The 15,605-nt window shown below is 34.7% G+C and overlaps 3 protein-coding genes and 2 pseudogenes across 3 annotated transcripts; all 5 read right to left on the reverse strand.

The window, feature by feature from the left end:
* Positions 1-181: 181 nt before the first annotated feature.
* On the reverse strand, positions 182-2,208 carry LOC104733181 (FBD-associated F-box protein At5g56370-like). Its single transcript, XM_010452788.3, has 4 exons — positions 1,950-2,208; positions 940-1,860; positions 722-853; positions 182-635 (listed from the first exon to the last, which is right to left on the reverse strand). Exons 2-4 carry the CDS (start codon positions 1,621-1,623, stop codon positions 357-359), a joined length of 1,095 nt encoding a protein of 364 aa, XP_010451090.1. The 5' UTR covers positions 1,624-1,860; positions 1,950-2,208; the 3' UTR covers positions 182-356.
* Positions 2,209-3,657: 1,449 nt separating this feature from the next.
* On the reverse strand, positions 3,658-4,513 carry LOC104755706 (putative FBD-associated F-box protein At5g50270 pseudogene; annotated as a pseudogene).
* Positions 4,514-7,260: 2,747 nt separating this feature from the next.
* Positions 7,261-9,421, reverse strand: LOC147949198 (uncharacterized). The gene is made up of 7 exons (XM_087470469.1): positions 9,200-9,421; positions 8,829-9,127; positions 8,444-8,576; positions 8,068-8,355; positions 7,767-7,973; positions 7,486-7,677; positions 7,261-7,422 (listed from the first exon to the last, which is right to left on the reverse strand). The coding sequence occupies exons 1-7, from the start codon at positions 9,419-9,421 to the stop codon at positions 7,261-7,263; spliced, it is 1,503 nt and encodes a 500-aa protein (XP_087326595.1).
* A 570-nt stretch (positions 9,422-9,991) lies between these two features.
* LOC147949199 (uncharacterized) lies at positions 9,992-10,709 on the reverse strand. The gene is made up of 2 exons (XM_087470471.1): positions 10,391-10,709; positions 9,992-10,317 (listed from the first exon to the last, which is right to left on the reverse strand). Exons 1-2 carry the CDS (start codon positions 10,692-10,694, stop codon positions 9,992-9,994), a joined length of 630 nt encoding a protein of 209 aa, XP_087326597.1. The 5' UTR covers positions 10,695-10,709.
* A 1,027-nt stretch (positions 10,710-11,736) lies between these two features.
* On the reverse strand, positions 11,737-14,014 carry LOC147949200 (uncharacterized; annotated as a pseudogene).
* Positions 14,015-15,605: the final 1,591 nt, after the last annotated feature.

The raw sequence follows: 15,605 nt of genomic DNA on the forward strand, positions 1-15,605 counted from the left end.
TACCTGTTCTCCCTATAACTTCCTTCTTAACAAAAGATCTTAAGCCCTGATCTTACAATATTTTTACATTATTTCTCATCTAAGATCACCCCCACATGATCCCCTATAAATATGCCCTAAGATGATTTTTTTTGTTTATTTGTACTCAACTTCAGAATCTTCATTACCTAAAGAAAAGAGATACAAAGGTAGTAGCCACTCACTCGTCTACAAGAGTCAATAACAAAGTGATTAGAAATAACAGAAGTGGCCATATCTCTATATATCCAATCTCAAACTCCTGTGGATTGTTGAGTGACCGAAGGAGAGAGCCCAAACCAAACATAATTTTATCTAAAACAATTCTCTTAAAAAATTTAACCAAACACTAGCTCACATTCTGTTGAGCCCCTGGACAAGCGCGCCAATTCCGTGATCAGAGGATGTTTTTTTCTCAAGTTGGTTGTATCCGGGGAGAAAATCGCAATCTTTAAACGCCTTGAATGTTTCAAGATAAACGTTGCGAGTTCTTTCTGTATCATCCATCCCTTGTACTTTCTCCACTCAAAAGTCTCAAGAACGAACTTCAGCGTTTCAGGAACAGAGCTTGGTTCCTCCCAATGAAGCATAGGATCTCGAACAATGCAGCCATGGTGCTGAGTGCATAATTGTATACCATATATAAAAGAACATTTAAGTCAATATATAACTCTCAAAGTTTCAAAAGGTTGGTTATATTTACCTCGTAAAGTTTGAGAGATCGAAGTTTTGGGGAATGTTGGAGCATAGACATAAGTAGATCCCACTCTGATTCAGAAGTGCAAAACTCCAAGTGTTGAAGCCGGTGGAAGATACTACCAGTAGGAAACTTAGGCTGCAGTACAAAAAAAAACAGTTAAGCGTAATCACTACAGAATTCTATATAAAAAAGCATTTAGAGTTGTTGCAAGTATATCGTACCTTTGAGGGTAAACAAAGGAAGAGGCGTTTGACTGATGCAATAGATCTGAGGATATCATCAGTGTTGGAACATGTAACCTCCTGGACATATGCTTCGACAATCTCAGGCAAATACTCAATCATACTACACTTGTCACCATACTCTGAAAGCGTTAAGTACTTCAAAGAAGGCGTATTCATCACAAGCTCAGGTCCTCCACAATAGAAAAATCTTTGTAACGAAGGCACCATAACGGAGAAAGTCACCACATCGTCAAGGTCGTCGTCTCGAGTCAAATGGAAGACTTCAAGAACAGGACAGCTTGACAAAAGCGTCTTAGGAGATTCATCGTCTAGGAAAAGCACATAGTCGAGGTGCAGCGTTTTGAGCAACTGAAAACAAACCGGGAATCGAACATCTACAAGAGATACGTTTCTCAGTTTTAGCACCACGAGTGTTCCACATGTGAACAAGCTCTGAGGCAATCTGCGAGGCTCGAAACCACATTCAAAATAATCGAAATCCAGCTCACGCAAACCTCGTTCCACAGCAATACTAACCCAAAAACCGACATCTGCGTCGCTGTGTCGACCTATCTTGATATGAAAACTCTCTATAACCGGGGCCATGCTAAGAAGCAACGATCTGTCCACAAACCGTACAAATCCCGCTTTATTATCATTCTCTTCATCTGTCCTCATCATAGTAGATGTACTGGAGTCTAGGCACCAACTTCCAAAGATTCCGCCATCGTTTAGACAAAACACTAGTGTTCAAGACATCTTTTGTCGGAAGCAATGAAAGTATCTGCAATAGGGAATCATTGGGCAACGAACTGATATGGTCCATGGCAACAACTCTCCTAAGCCAACACAGAGCGAATAAAAACCCCCCGAGACAAAACGATGAAACCAATGATTTCAGCTTTTCATTTCTTCAATCTGAGTAAGAAACCAAAGAATACAAATTCGTAGTTTTAGTGCTTTCTAAATCAAATCGAACCAACCAATGCCACTAAAGAGTGAATTACCTGTTGCTTCTTCTCGATAATGGCAAGGAAATCAAATCGTCGTCACACTGAAGAAGAACCCTAATTCTCTAAATTTTTGCCCTCTTTCTTTCTTTCTTTCTTTGTTCTGTTCTCTATTTATTCATTTTTTTTATAAAGACAAGATTTTTCGTATTCAAGCAATGAGGTCAAACTACCGTCAAAGTATAATTATTTTTCTACGCTTGAAAAAGCAAACCAGACTCGAAAACATAACAAAAATTGAGGTTATGAAATATCCTGAAAACAGAGAGAGATAGTGTAAGTTTAAGGGTAAGTTTAATTAAGGGCTAATTTAGGTAGATAACCTTTGACTGGCAAAGAATTAAGTAAATAACGTTTGACTAATTTTTGTGAATAACGTTTTGTTTAGTTGGATATATACCAAAATATCTTCTACTTTAGAGAATTTACGAGATGAAATATTTGCTGGATAATGGTGAGACTTGCCAATTAAATCGACAATATTCCACGTCACTATTTTAGCAAGAGTGAGAAAGAAATTCTGGTCAGAAGTCCCACTGGCGAGTAATCGGAACAGTGATCGACTCCAAATATCCATCATCTGTATCACAAAAGATGATGTTTTAAAATTTTTACTTGTATTATAAATGATGATTTTTTTAGTATATTTAATGTATTTTTATTTTTAAAATCAAAAATAATATTTAATATTTAATACATTTTGATTTTGATTTTCTTTAATATTTTTAATTTTACAATATATAATTAAATGTATTTATGCAGTTGAATGATAAGTGTAAAAAAAACACAACTAAATGAATACATAAAGCAAAAATAATTATCAATAATACATCATTTAAAATATACTCTTTAATTAATCCCAAAAAATTCTTAAATAACGTTATCACCTTTGTTAGTTGTTTGAAAAAACCAGATACTACTTAGGTGTTGACTGGTTCTTCCGCTACCTCCCGCAAACGCTGTGTTTGTGGGTGGTAGGGGTTGCTAGCGATTGAAACCAATCACACAAACCGCTCCCAATCGCTCCAAACCACTGAATTCCAAAAGCTGTTTCTCGCAAACGTTTGCGGTTGCGGGCGATTGCGGTTGGATTTTTTTTTTGTAAAAAACTTTAAAAAATTAATGATAATGAACTTTTTTTTGTTATATCTTCTATCTAACCATTTTACTCATTAAGGATGGGAGAAAATGAAGTATGGATACGATTGCAAAGATTATAAAATAAACAATTAGAAGAAAATAATATTCCGATTAACAATAACCCGGAAAACTTAATGTAAATTTAATGGCACATTGCACATAAGTTCAAAAAAATCTAAATAAATATAATATTTCATCAGAAATTAAAGAAAATAAGATTTATGTGAAAAATATTAAAACAAATCACCAGTGACTCTTCTCAACTCTCACTTGACCATTCCTACCGATAACTACTGACCCACGATCTAAGAGAAAAGAAAAAAGATCTACGATCTAAAGCATATGTTTTTTCATTTATCAAATTACTTGATTAAATTTTTGGTGAAAAGCCAAATGCATAAAGGAATAAGTATTTCAATATGAAATTTATTTGTTTTTTGAATAATTATTTTAGTATTTTTAATAAATTTTAATTATGAATCAAGTTTAATAAAAATTGTGGTGTTTTTAAACATTTATATATTATATATCATATTTATTATGTTCCAACCGCTATTGCACCCGCTGGTCAACCAGTCGTAAACCTCCCGCAAACGCACCAATTTTAAATTGCTAAACCAGTCGCTCAAAACGCTTAATAACGCTTGAAACCGCAATCGTCCGCTTCCGCAATCTCCCGCAACCGCAACCGCAACTGCAGCGTTTGAACCAGTCAAGCCCTTAGTTGACATACCCTAAAACGCTAAAGCCCGATGATGTAAGCAAGGATAAAACCTTTAAAGAAGAAACTCTAACTACCAAAAAGGCTACATTATCATCAATGCATTTTTCAACAAACAAGTCTTCAAGAACAGGACAACTAGATAAAATCTTGTAGAAAAAGTCATCTCCAGGGTACTTCATCGATGTAAGTTTCAGAGTTTTGAGGGATGGGAAAGAAATCGGGGTACGAGAATCCACGATAACCGCATTGTTTAGCACCAAACTCACAAGCATTCTACAGTCTGTATACAGACTCCTTGGAAGCGTAACTGGAATTTCAGTAATCGAAGCATCAATCTCGATAATCAGCTCACGCGCTCTGCGATTAACAGCAGGTCCAACACATACTCCAATATCTATAGCACCAATCTTCTGACCAAGTTTTAAACACATACTTTCTAGAACCGGAGCCTCATGCAACAACAAAGAATTGTAAACAAACCGAAAGAATCTTCCCCTGTCTTCACCATCTTGGTACATATCATCATTGTATTCAAGTCTTGGCACAAACATCGATACAAAGACACTGCCATCGTTTAGACAAAACCATTGTGGCCACAACATCTTTTGTAGGCAGGGACGACAATATCGTCAAGAGCAGTGCATCAGGCAACTCACTAATCCAATCCATATCCAAAGTTTTCAGCTTTCTTCAGAGACCAAACATAAGAAAGTGAGATTTTGTTGTCATTCCAATTTCCAAATGATTAGAAAATATAATAAAATCAAAAGTCAAAAATTTAAAAAATACCTTTGATCTTTATAATTCCAAGCTAGAAACCGGAAAATCATATACATAAAAGTAAGTTTTCACTCTCTCCTTATTGGTTCATTTAGATTTAATTTTTTAAAATTTAATATTTATTTTTAATTAAACAACACATTTAATTATATACATTAATGCATACTTTAAATTCATTCTTTACTACTAAATTGTAACTGAAATTACATAAATTGTGAATTGACTTTTTTTTCCTCCATTCATTTTCATTTAAACACACTATTAATTATAATTGTAATTCTTCTAATTTAATTATTTTAGAAATATAACTTCCATCATTTTTTATCCTATAAATAACATTTCTCACATCCTCCTCCACCATATCTCAAATCCTAAATATTTTCTTTGTTTTTTATAATGTTCTTGCATAGGTTGAAACTCCAGTTAAGAGTTTGATTATATATTTTGTTTACTATAAATTTTACATTGTTTTGAATTCTATTGTTTCTTTGTTTTATGTACTTCTTCTTTTCTTCTTTGTTATCTTATATTATTTTGATTTAAAATACATATGTTTTCTAATATGTATAATAAAATTTTGATGACCATAATAATATTTTGGTTATAACCATCTCATAATAAGGGAATCAAACTAAAGAAAACACCTTAATTCTTTACTTTAGATGTTTGATCTCTCATTCTTTCATTCTCTCATTCTCTTCAACTATATCTCAATTCTTTTTTTTTTTTTTGTGTTTGTTGTTGTTGTTTTTCTTGTTGTTGTTGTTGTTGTTGTTGTTGTTGTTGTTGTTGTTGTGATATATACATTGTTTTGGATGTTTTAAAAGGTTTATCTTCATTGTATATTTTAGATTATCATCTTATAAGTGATCCATTTTAAATATTCTTCTACTATATTCATCCCACAAGGTCATGAGGTTGAAAAGATTCAGGTCTAAGTATAATATAGAAAAAGAATATAATTTTTTTAAAAATACATCTAATTAAACTCTCTAAAGTAGAAACTAGTAGTATGATTGTCAAAAAAAAACTATTAGTATGAAATCTAGCACTAGAATATAAATTGATGAGTGAAAATTATAAAAAAGAAACCAAAAAGATAGTTTTCTTGGGATTTTAAAAAATCTTTATATTGAAGTTCATATGATGTTATAAGAAAACTAATTTAGTTTGTCACTTAAAAAATAATATAAATTTGAATTTTTATGTATGAGTTTATATCAACAAAAAACCAAATAATCTGTAAGTTTAAAATTTCATTGGGTTACTTGGTATTGGGTTACTTGGTATTCCTTTCATAGAAAAAAAAAACAAATTAAAAAAATATATTTCTAATTAACCCACATTTAATGTCATTTGTAATTCTACATTTAACTCAAATGTAACTCCTACCCAGTATTATTATAAATTTTATACTTTATTTATCTTTCAAGATAAAATGTCTTTGGTTAAATTTTCATATTTTATTTTTATTTTTGTTAGCTATATTTATTTGTATATATATAGCTTCTATTTATATTTCTTTAAACTTTGAAATGAGGAATATTTATACATAATATTTTACACATAGTTACTAACTTTTTTGATAATTTTGTTTGATACAATTTTAGTAGAATACAATCTTAAAATCAATTATTTGATTATGTTATTATTGTTAATAAAAAAAAACAAAATATTGTTTTTATAAATATTCAAAAATATAATAAAAACTATTATGCATACAACCACGCATTGCATGGACTAATACCTAGTATAAATAAGTTATGAGGTTCAGGGACTTCAGGCTGAACCGTTCAGTTATCGTTTCATCGACCTAGATAACCCTGGATGTATATATGATTTCAGAATACCAAACTAATAACACAAACGACACAGGATCTCACTACAAGAAAACAGTCCATTCCCGACTACAGTTAGAGTCGTTAAGTAGTCGCTAATTTGCTGTTTACGACTCAGTTACGACTAAAACGTGTAGTCGTAAATCCTTAGTCGGTAAAAGAATTAGTCGTAAAAATAGTCGTTATTTAACGACTATTGTACGACAAAATTCCGTACTCGTAAAAATAGTCGTAACAGAATCGTAAATAATTACGACTACGATACGACAGAGTTACGATTAACTAGCAGTTATATTGGCAGTTGTAAAGGAGTCGTAGTGTAGTCGTAACATTTGAAGACTCGCTTACGACGGATTTACGACTAATCATGATATACAGTAATTTTGCTTGTAGTCGTAACGTAGTCGTAACATGCTTATTGATTTATGACTATTTGGCTACTATTCTAAACAAATTAGTAATGTAATTTTAATTTGTTTAGCGACTAATTTTTTGTGGAAAACAAATTTATAAATGTTTTAAATTGAAATTGGTACCTGTTTCTCAAAATATTATGAAACCAATATTAAGGCAATAAAGTCATATTAGAACAAAAACAAGATTAAGGCAATAAAATCATATCAACCATGATTTATAATACAAACCAAAAGACCAAGTTTCTCACAAGACAAATATACAAACCAAAAGAGACAAATGCATACCAAGTATACATGTGTCTCAACAAAGAGACAAGTTCAACAAAAGAGAGAAGTTCAACAAAAGAGACAAGCTAATTAGTTAGGTCTATGAAATTGTAGGTGAGAAGTTAACCTACAAAGCATCACTGTTAAGGAACCGAATTTGAAGGTGGAGCTGTTGCAGGGAGTGTGGTTGAGAGTGGCTCTGTGGTTGCTTCAGCTGATTGAGTCTTCATAAACTCTATAAAGGCAGGGTCAGTTTTGCGCAGGTACTTCTTGACTAAGGACAAATGCTCTAACTTGTCCTTCTGCTCAGCCACAGTTTGGAAATGTAGTGCTTCACGGGCAGCAAGCTCTGCATCACGAGCAGCAACCTCTGCATCACGGCGAGAATTATAAGCAGCCTGCTCTTCGATTTGACGTTGAGTTTCCCTCATTTGCTCTTGCAATGACTGAAACATTGCAGACTCTTGTTGTTGGTTTGCCAAGCCATTGAGAAGAGGTTGAAGAGTATGCTTAAGACTTCCAACTCCATACAGGTTTCCTCGTGAATCTTTCTGAGTAGACTACAAGAAAACAAAGAGAAAAACAAACGTTAAAGAGGCTGTAGAAATCAAAAGATAATTCAATGTGGGTTGTGAAAAGTGATATTTACCTGAATAAAGATGTTTGTGTAATCATCTGCTGTGAGCTCTGGAGGCTGTGAAGTATGTTCCCCAAGGTCGGACAACTTCTGCTGCAAGTTCTTCTCATAATTGAGAGAGATTTGCTCTGCCTTCCTGTCAACATAAGTACCATCTGGCTTGGTATGTGTCTTAATAAAAACCTCACCAAGACTAACCGGTCTTCCCAATTCCTTTTCCTGCAATGTTACAAAAGAATCAAGGGTTATGACATCATTTAAAGCTCCAAATGTAAAGAAAAACAAAATTTATGGGTATATAAAAGTTACTAACCATTTCGTTATGGATTTGTTGATAAGACTTTGAACCTGATAAGTTGACGTGAGGACCAAGACCACCACGATCAGACATACGAGCTTTAGAGTAGGTGACACTCCTTTGTTGTGCTTCTTCAGTCTCCAAAAAATCAACCATTATTTGCCAAATAGTATCTCTGATCCATATTGGTCGCTCTCCACTAGTCTTGGCATTGCAAATCATGTCTTTCATCCGGCGTTTGCAGATGAGCTCAAAAAACTGTTGAACTGTCCCAGTAATCAAAGGATCCCATGTGTGTGTTTTCTACATAGCAAAGACAATATAATGATGTTAGTGGAAACTCAACAAGTAAACCTATATGTGAAAAGGTTAAGAGAGAAGAAAACTGTACAGCAAACTCAATGAACCATCTCTGTTGTCTGTCCCGAGGCACACATGTCCAGCTGTAGTATGGACCATCAAATTTATTTGTAAATTTTTTAATAATGCTCCTTACCAGTCGCGATTTTTCGTCGCGAGTAAACCTGCAAACACAAAACAGCAAAAAAGATGTCAATGTTCTAAAACAGATAAGGACCAACACAAAACAGATGTCAAAACAGATTGAGTACTTATACTTATGTATATACGACCAACGCAAGACAAAACCTATTAAGAACAAACATCAAACAGACATATATATAGGTCCAACACAAAACAGATGTCAAAGATTGAGTACTTATACATATATATAGGCACAAAATAGAACCTATTAAGAACCATCAAAGATTGAGTACCAGGTCGTGTTTGGCATCGGTGTTGGGGAGAGGACGGTTGTAAACTTCTCACGGTTTGGAACTCTAAGCAGGGCATTTAGAGTGACAATCGTGTCCTCCTGGAGCTCCGGATTTGAAGCCTCAGAGCCTTCATGGTAGTTGTTACCATGAGATGATGGCCGGCTCTGAGCTTGAGAGTTATCAGCTGGAGACGGTGGAGCGTCTTGTGGTGGAGGATCAGGTGGAGACTGTCGCGGATTGTTATGGACCTCCTCTGACGAAAGAGGCTGTTGAGTCTGACGTTGTTGGTTCACCGAGGTCTAGAAAAGAGTTTGTGGCGGTGGATAGTTGCAGATCTGTGGTGTTTCTGACGGTGAGGGTCTCGGGAAAACGTGGTCTTGCTCTTGCGGTGTTTGAGGATGGGGCAAATCTGCTGCCGGCGTAAAGTTGTATTGTGTCGGTAGAGGGTTTGGTCTTCTCGCTTCTTTGATGGGGGTCGACCCTTCGGTTCTTTGGAAGAAATTACGGTCCATCGTCCTCTTTCTTCCTCGCTTAACTGGAGCTTTGGTCGGAGCCTTAGTTGCAGACTTCGCCGCAGATTGCGTTGGAGCCATCATGAAGAAGAGAATCGGGAGACAGATGAGAAAGACAGACAGATAAGAGAAAGCAAATCGGGATTCAGAAGAGAAATCGGGAAGAGGAGAGTTTTCGAAGAGGAGAGAGTTTCGGAGTTATCGAAGAGAAGAGAAGAGGAGAGTTAGGGATTTTGGTTTTGGGTTTGGGGGAAAAATTAGGTTTTAGATAGGGGGAAATCAAAATTTTTTTGGTTTAGGGGGAAATAATTTTGGTTTAGAGGGAAATTAATTTGGTTTCCCGAGTTTATTTGGGTTGAGATTAATTAATTCATATTTTCTTAATTTAGTCGCTAATTGGTCGCTAATTAGTCGCTAATAGTCATAATAATTAAACTAAAATTTTAATATTTAGAAACTAAATATTAGTCATAATTAAACTAAAAGTTTAATATTTTGAAACTAAAAGTTCAATATTTTGAAACTAATTAGTCATAATTTACAATTTAATATAAACACATAATTATTTATTTTAATAGAAACATAATTATTAATAATATTTGATACAAGCATAATTATCCAAATTGATACAAATATTTTACACAAGCATAATTAGTTAGGAGGATCTTCGTCTTCATCTACTTCATCGTCTGAAGATGATAAATTACATTGAAATTCATCTTCTGGTTCTGCATCTTCGACATCATAATCAAGATTTATTGGTTCATTTATTTCTTCTAAATTATCGAAAACCAGATCTTCAATAGTTGTCACCAATACAACATCATCATTTTCTGTTTGCAAAAGAGTTGGTTCTTTGTTCTCATATTCTCCTGCAATGTTTCCCCTTGGATTAACTTTTAAAACATTGAGCCATTCCTTCCTTGGTTTCTTTGTGTATGGGTAGGGAATATAGCAAACTTGATGCGCCTGGGAGGCTGTTTAGGAATATCAACACAAATATATATTATTGACATTAAAAATAATATCTATATATATATATGTACGTACCTAGAATAAATGGTTCGTATTTATTATATTTTCTCGATGATAGAACGTCTACAACGCCACCATTGCTCATTCGAGTGCCTCTACCCATAACAGGGTCATACCACTTACATTTAAAAAGTGTGATTCTCAAATTGACCATCCCCTCATACTCGAGTTCTATGATATCAGTTAAAGTCCCGTAGAAATCCGCTGCATCGGATGCATCAGTGTAATTTTCACCTTTAACACAGACTCCATAGTTACAAGTCCTTTGTCCAACACCATGATCACGTGTATGAAATAAGTAGCCTCTTGTAAAATACATTGGCCATTTTTGACCTTGTTCAAAGGTCCATGCACTATCTCTTGAACCCAGGTAGGAAATGGATTTGTGGCGTTCCAGTAAGAAACCTGCATATTAGTCACAATATTATATTAGAATTATTTATAATATATAATAAAAATATTTTACATAAAGATTAAATAAAGACATACATAATCTTTAACCCATAAATGATATTCGTCAGCTCTTTTGGTGGAGAGTTCTTTTTCCGAAAGTCCTGGATATTTTGCACCAATAAAATCCTCGAACATACTATATATACAAGACCAACACAAATATATGAGAATTTTTGTGGATTATATATATAATAAAGTATATAAACATTATTATACCTCTCAATTGGCTGAAAATAGTCACAATTTCTTAAAACATATGCATGTGCGCATTGATAGTCCCTTTCAGACAGCCATACTTCATTCATTTCTCCACTTGGACGGCCGATGTGAGTAAATATAGGAGGTACTCCAGGGACATGATATTCATGCGCTTCACCTTGATCAAATCGTGTTAACCTGACCAAATGAGAAAAGCAAATGACTTTCAAATAAATGATAACAGTTTTATCTATCTTGACTGATTTTAGAATTTACCTTGATTTTGTTTTTATATGATCGGCAAAGTAGTGCTCAGAGAAGTAAGCAATCTCGTCATTGATATATGACTCAACGATTGATCCAGCCGCATATCTTTTGTTCTTCGCTTTTCCTTTCAACTTTTTGAAAAATCTCTCAAAATGATACATCCACCTATATTGGACAGGGCCTCCTAATTCAGCTTCGTAGGGGAGATGTATAGGCAAATGCTCCATCACGTCGAAAAATGATGGTGGAAAGATCTTTTCCAAATTGCATAGGATCTGAATTATGTTCTGTTTTAGAATTTGAATGCGACTTTTATGCAAAGTTCTCGCACATAAGTCCCGGAAAAATGCTCCAAGCCCTACAATATACAATGCAAACTATTGGGGTTAATTTCTTTATATTTACTATTAAATGACTTCAAAAATATAGGTATATATATGAAATTAATTAATACCTGATAATGCAAGGTGGACGTTCCGGTCTAGGAGTTCTGCAAAGATAAATGGAAGTAGTCGTTCCATAAAAACATGGCAGTCATGACTCTTCATGCCTGAAAACTTTCTATTTTCCATATCAACACAACTAGCTAGGTCTGACGAATAGCCATCAGGAAATTTCACCGAATGTTTGACACATTCTAGTAAACTTGTTCTCGCTTCTTCTGTCAAAGTGTAGGGTGGGAAAGGAGCTTTACCATCACTATCAATATGTAGTTGTGGCCGAGAACAGAATTTTTGTATATCCAATCTTGACATGATGTTGTCTTTTGATTTACCCTTCACACTCATAAGAGTATACATGATGTTATCCAAAACGTTCTTCTCTGTATGCATCACATCAATATTGTGTCGAAGATTGAGGTCCCTCCAGTAAGGCAGCTCCCATAAGATGCTTAACTTATGCCAGTTGTGTTGCTTCCCATAGCCAGCAGTCTTCTTTTCATGACCATTTCCACCAACGTCCTTGGTTTTTGGTGGTTTTACTTCAGCCAACCGCTCGTAATAAACTTGCTCACCGATCAACGACTGAGGTGGATACTCTCTCAAAGCATCTTTTCCCTTTAGAAAGTCTTTCTTATTCCTCCTTAATGGATGATCGTGAGGAAGAAATCTCCAATGACAATCAAACCAACACACCTTCCTTCCATTAGGGAGATAAAACGACTTTGTATCTTCCATGCAAACTGGACAAGACAATTTTCCATGGGTTGTCCATCCTGATAACATGCCATACGCCGGAAAGTCACTTATCGTCCACATTATAGCTGCCTTTAGATTAAAATTTTCATTCAAGGAAACATCGTATGCATCGACTCCAGTAGACCACAACTCTTTTAACTCCTCAATCAAAGGTTGGAGGAAGATATCCAGACTAGCTCGCGGATGATTTGGCCCAGAATTCAAAATTGTAAGAACCAAGAACTCTTCGTTCATGCACATACCAGGAAACATCGTATGCATCGACTCCAGTAGACCACAACTCTTTTAACTCCTCAATCAAAGGTTGGAGGAAGATATCCAGACTAGCTCGCGGATGATTTGGCCCAGAATTCAAAATTGTAAGAAACAAGAACTCTTCGTTCATGCACATACCAGGGGGTAGATTGTATGGAGTCAAGATCACATGCCACAATGAATGATTACGAGACACGCCAAACGGATTGAACCCATCAGTGCATAATCCAAGATAAACGTTACGGGGTTCTTCTGCAAATCGAGGATTTTGTTCTTGAAAATATTTCCACTCCGCTGCATCTGAAGGATGACACATTTCTCCCTCCTTAGATTTGTGCTCAGCATGCCATCTCATCGCCGCCGCAGTCTTGTGGCTCTGGTACATCCTCTTCAATCTATCAGCAATAGGTAGATACCACATACGACTGTATGGTACTTTGGTTCTACGTCGAGGATCCTTTGGCTTCCATCTTTGAGCACCACAAAACAGACAAGTCTTTTCCTTTTCGTCATCTTTTCAGAATATCATACAATTGTTAATACAAACATCAATTGTATAATATGGGAGACCTAAATTGCGCATTAATTTTTCCGTCTCGTAATGTGAACCCGTTGCCTGGTTTCCTTCTGGTAAATACTCATTCAATATTTCGCACACCGAATCCACTAACTTTTCACTCATATTATACTCCGCCTTATTTTGCATGACTCGAGCAGCTAACGATAATTGTGAGTGACCTTCATGGCAACCATCGTATAATGGATTTTTTGCGCCTTCTAACAAGTCGTAGAATTTCTTTGAATGATTACGTATTGGTTCTTCTACATTTTGAGAACTACCCTCATGATAGTTATCATCTAAACCCACATTATAACGAAATGCATCATTCACCATATCCACATATGGATTTTCTACTACATTACCCACATCTACATTACCCACTTCTTGATCACTACCAACATAACTTGTTCCTATATCCATATTGATTTCTTCCCCATGTCTATACCAAATATAATAATCAGGCATAAATCCATTGCTAAAAAGATGATTCCAAATTCTTTTTCCCGACATAAACTTATCGTTCTTACAACGACTACAAGGACAGTGAAACATACTCCCATTATTCTGTGCTAGAGATTGACTATTTGCAAATTCCATGAATTGCTCCATCCCCGTTGTAAACTCCACCGAAAAATTGCCCGTCACTTCATCGAACCTCTTATACATCCACTCTCGAGAATTACTATAATTGTAATTCCCAGACATTATACAAGAATATATAAAATCTTTTTTTTTCTTTTTTTTTTTTGGAAGATTTTGTTTAAAATTTTTTTTGGAATATTTTTTTATTTTGGAAGATTTTTTTTTGTGTTTTTATGAGTGAGAAGAGAAGAAATGGTGAGTGAAGAGAGAAGAAGTGGTGAAGGTCGTATATATAGGCAATTTTGGCGACTACCAAGCGACTATTAAAATTCAGTCGCATAATACAAGTACACCAACCCCCAAACGAAGAAAACGTGAATTTTAATACCGACATGTTACGACTATTACACGACTACGTTACGACTCACCGAAAGTGTCGCATAATAGTCGCTAAATAACGACTACTAAGCGACAACCTGTACGACCTGCCGATATTGTCGTAATATAATCACCTAATTTGGTGACTTGTATGCGTCTACCTAGATAGTCGTAACTGAGGGACTACATAACGACAAGGTTACGACTGCGTTTATAATTTTACATATTAGTCGTAACGTAGTCGTTAAATGGCAACTATTTTTACGACTACTGAATTTTGTCGCAATTTAGCGACTACTGTACGATCACATTTTTATTTAGTCGTAAAATAGTCGTAACGGAGTAACCAAATAGTCGCTAAAGCGACTGAAAAATAGTCGTAAAATGTAGTCGGCTATGGGCTGTTTTCTTGTAGTGTCTTAAGCTACACGAGAACTAATTAATCAAAACCCTATAGCATAAACAAGCACCCACCACAGAAATAATTGATGCGAAAGAACATGCACTAGTTAAAAGCAATTCGTACAGATATGGTTAGTTCAAAACAGTGATCGATGTATTCTGTGAACTTGTTACTAACAATAATATTCCAAAAAAAAAAAAACATAAGAAGATTCACAAGGGAAGAAACAAACCCTAAAACCTGCGTTATTTTCCTTTTATCAGCTACGAATCTGATGACTCTGGTTTTAGTCACCATTAATTTGTCCATCATATTGAGAGACGAACCCTAAATCCTGATATAGAATAGAGGTTTTACAGTTTTTTTTTGTTTGTTTTTTTTTTGCGTACCAAAACGAAATATATTTAAATAATTAAAAGCTTGCAAAAAAAAAGAAGGTAAAACTGTTATTTAAATCACAAAATTTCAAATTTAGGCTATTTAAACACATGAATTTTGTATTATACCATTTATTTTAAAGCATAACTTGTCTAGGATTTTTAGGCATATATACGAACCGGACATGAGAAACTTGGTGATAGACTAATGCACATGTTCTAAAGATTTATTGATTTGTGGTAGAAAGTTGCCATCTCTAACTAGAGTTTCCTAAGATAAATCTTGCGGCTTGTTTCTCTTCTAGTCTTAATTGCTTCGTATTCTCTCCATTCGAAAGTTTCGAGACTAGACAACAGACATTCAGGAACATAACCTGGTTCCAATATCTTATATAATATGAGAAGGTTTTCTTCTAATTTTGCATAACACGAGGACATTTGGCAGTGTATATTTTCGACATCTGTCATCACTTCTCAATTATTAATTTTTTTTAATTCATTTTTCACAAAATTACATACATTTTTTCACATTCACTATATTTAAATAATATTTCTG

Source organism: Camelina sativa, chromosome 2 (genome assembly GCF_030686135.1).
Source record: "Camelina sativa cultivar CO46 ecotype springtype chromosome 2, ASM3068613v1".
In the NCBI taxonomy this organism is placed as follows: domain Eukaryota; kingdom Viridiplantae; phylum Streptophyta; class Magnoliopsida; order Brassicales; family Brassicaceae; genus Camelina; species Camelina sativa.

Excerpts from the sequence above, each read along its gene's own strand:
- LOC147949198 (XM_087470469.1), bottom strand. The coding sequence starts at position 9,421 with ATGGCTCCAACGCAATCTGCGGCGAAGTCTGCAACTAAGGCTCCGACC. Across the intron at positions 8,356-8,443 it reads GATGGTTCATTGAGTTTGCT|AAAACACACACATGGGATCC; the intron begins GTACAGTTTTCT and ends TTTGCTATGTAG. Across the intron at positions 7,974-8,067 it reads AACAAATCCATAACGAAATG|GAAAAGGAATTGGGAAGACC; the intron begins GTTAGTAACTTT and ends GTAACATTGCAG.
- LOC147949199 (XM_087470471.1), bottom strand. The coding sequence starts at position 10,694 with ATGTATTTTACAAGAGGCTACTTATTTCATACACGTGATCATGGTGTT. Across the intron at positions 10,318-10,390 it reads ATACGAACCATTTATTCTAG|CCTCCCAGGCGCATCAAGTT; the intron begins GTACGTACATAT and ends ATTCCTAAACAG.
- LOC104733181 (XM_010452788.3), bottom strand. The coding sequence starts at position 1,623 with ATGATGAGGACAGATGAAGAGAATGATAATAAAGCGGGATTTGTACGG. Across the intron at positions 854-939 it reads TCCTTTGTTTACCCTCAAAG|CCTAAGTTTCCTACTGGTAG; the intron begins GTACGATATACT and ends TTTGTACTGCAG. Across the intron at positions 636-721 it reads GATCTCTCAAACTTTACGAG|CACCATGGCTGCATTGTTCG; the intron begins GTAAATATAACC and ends TTATGCACTCAG.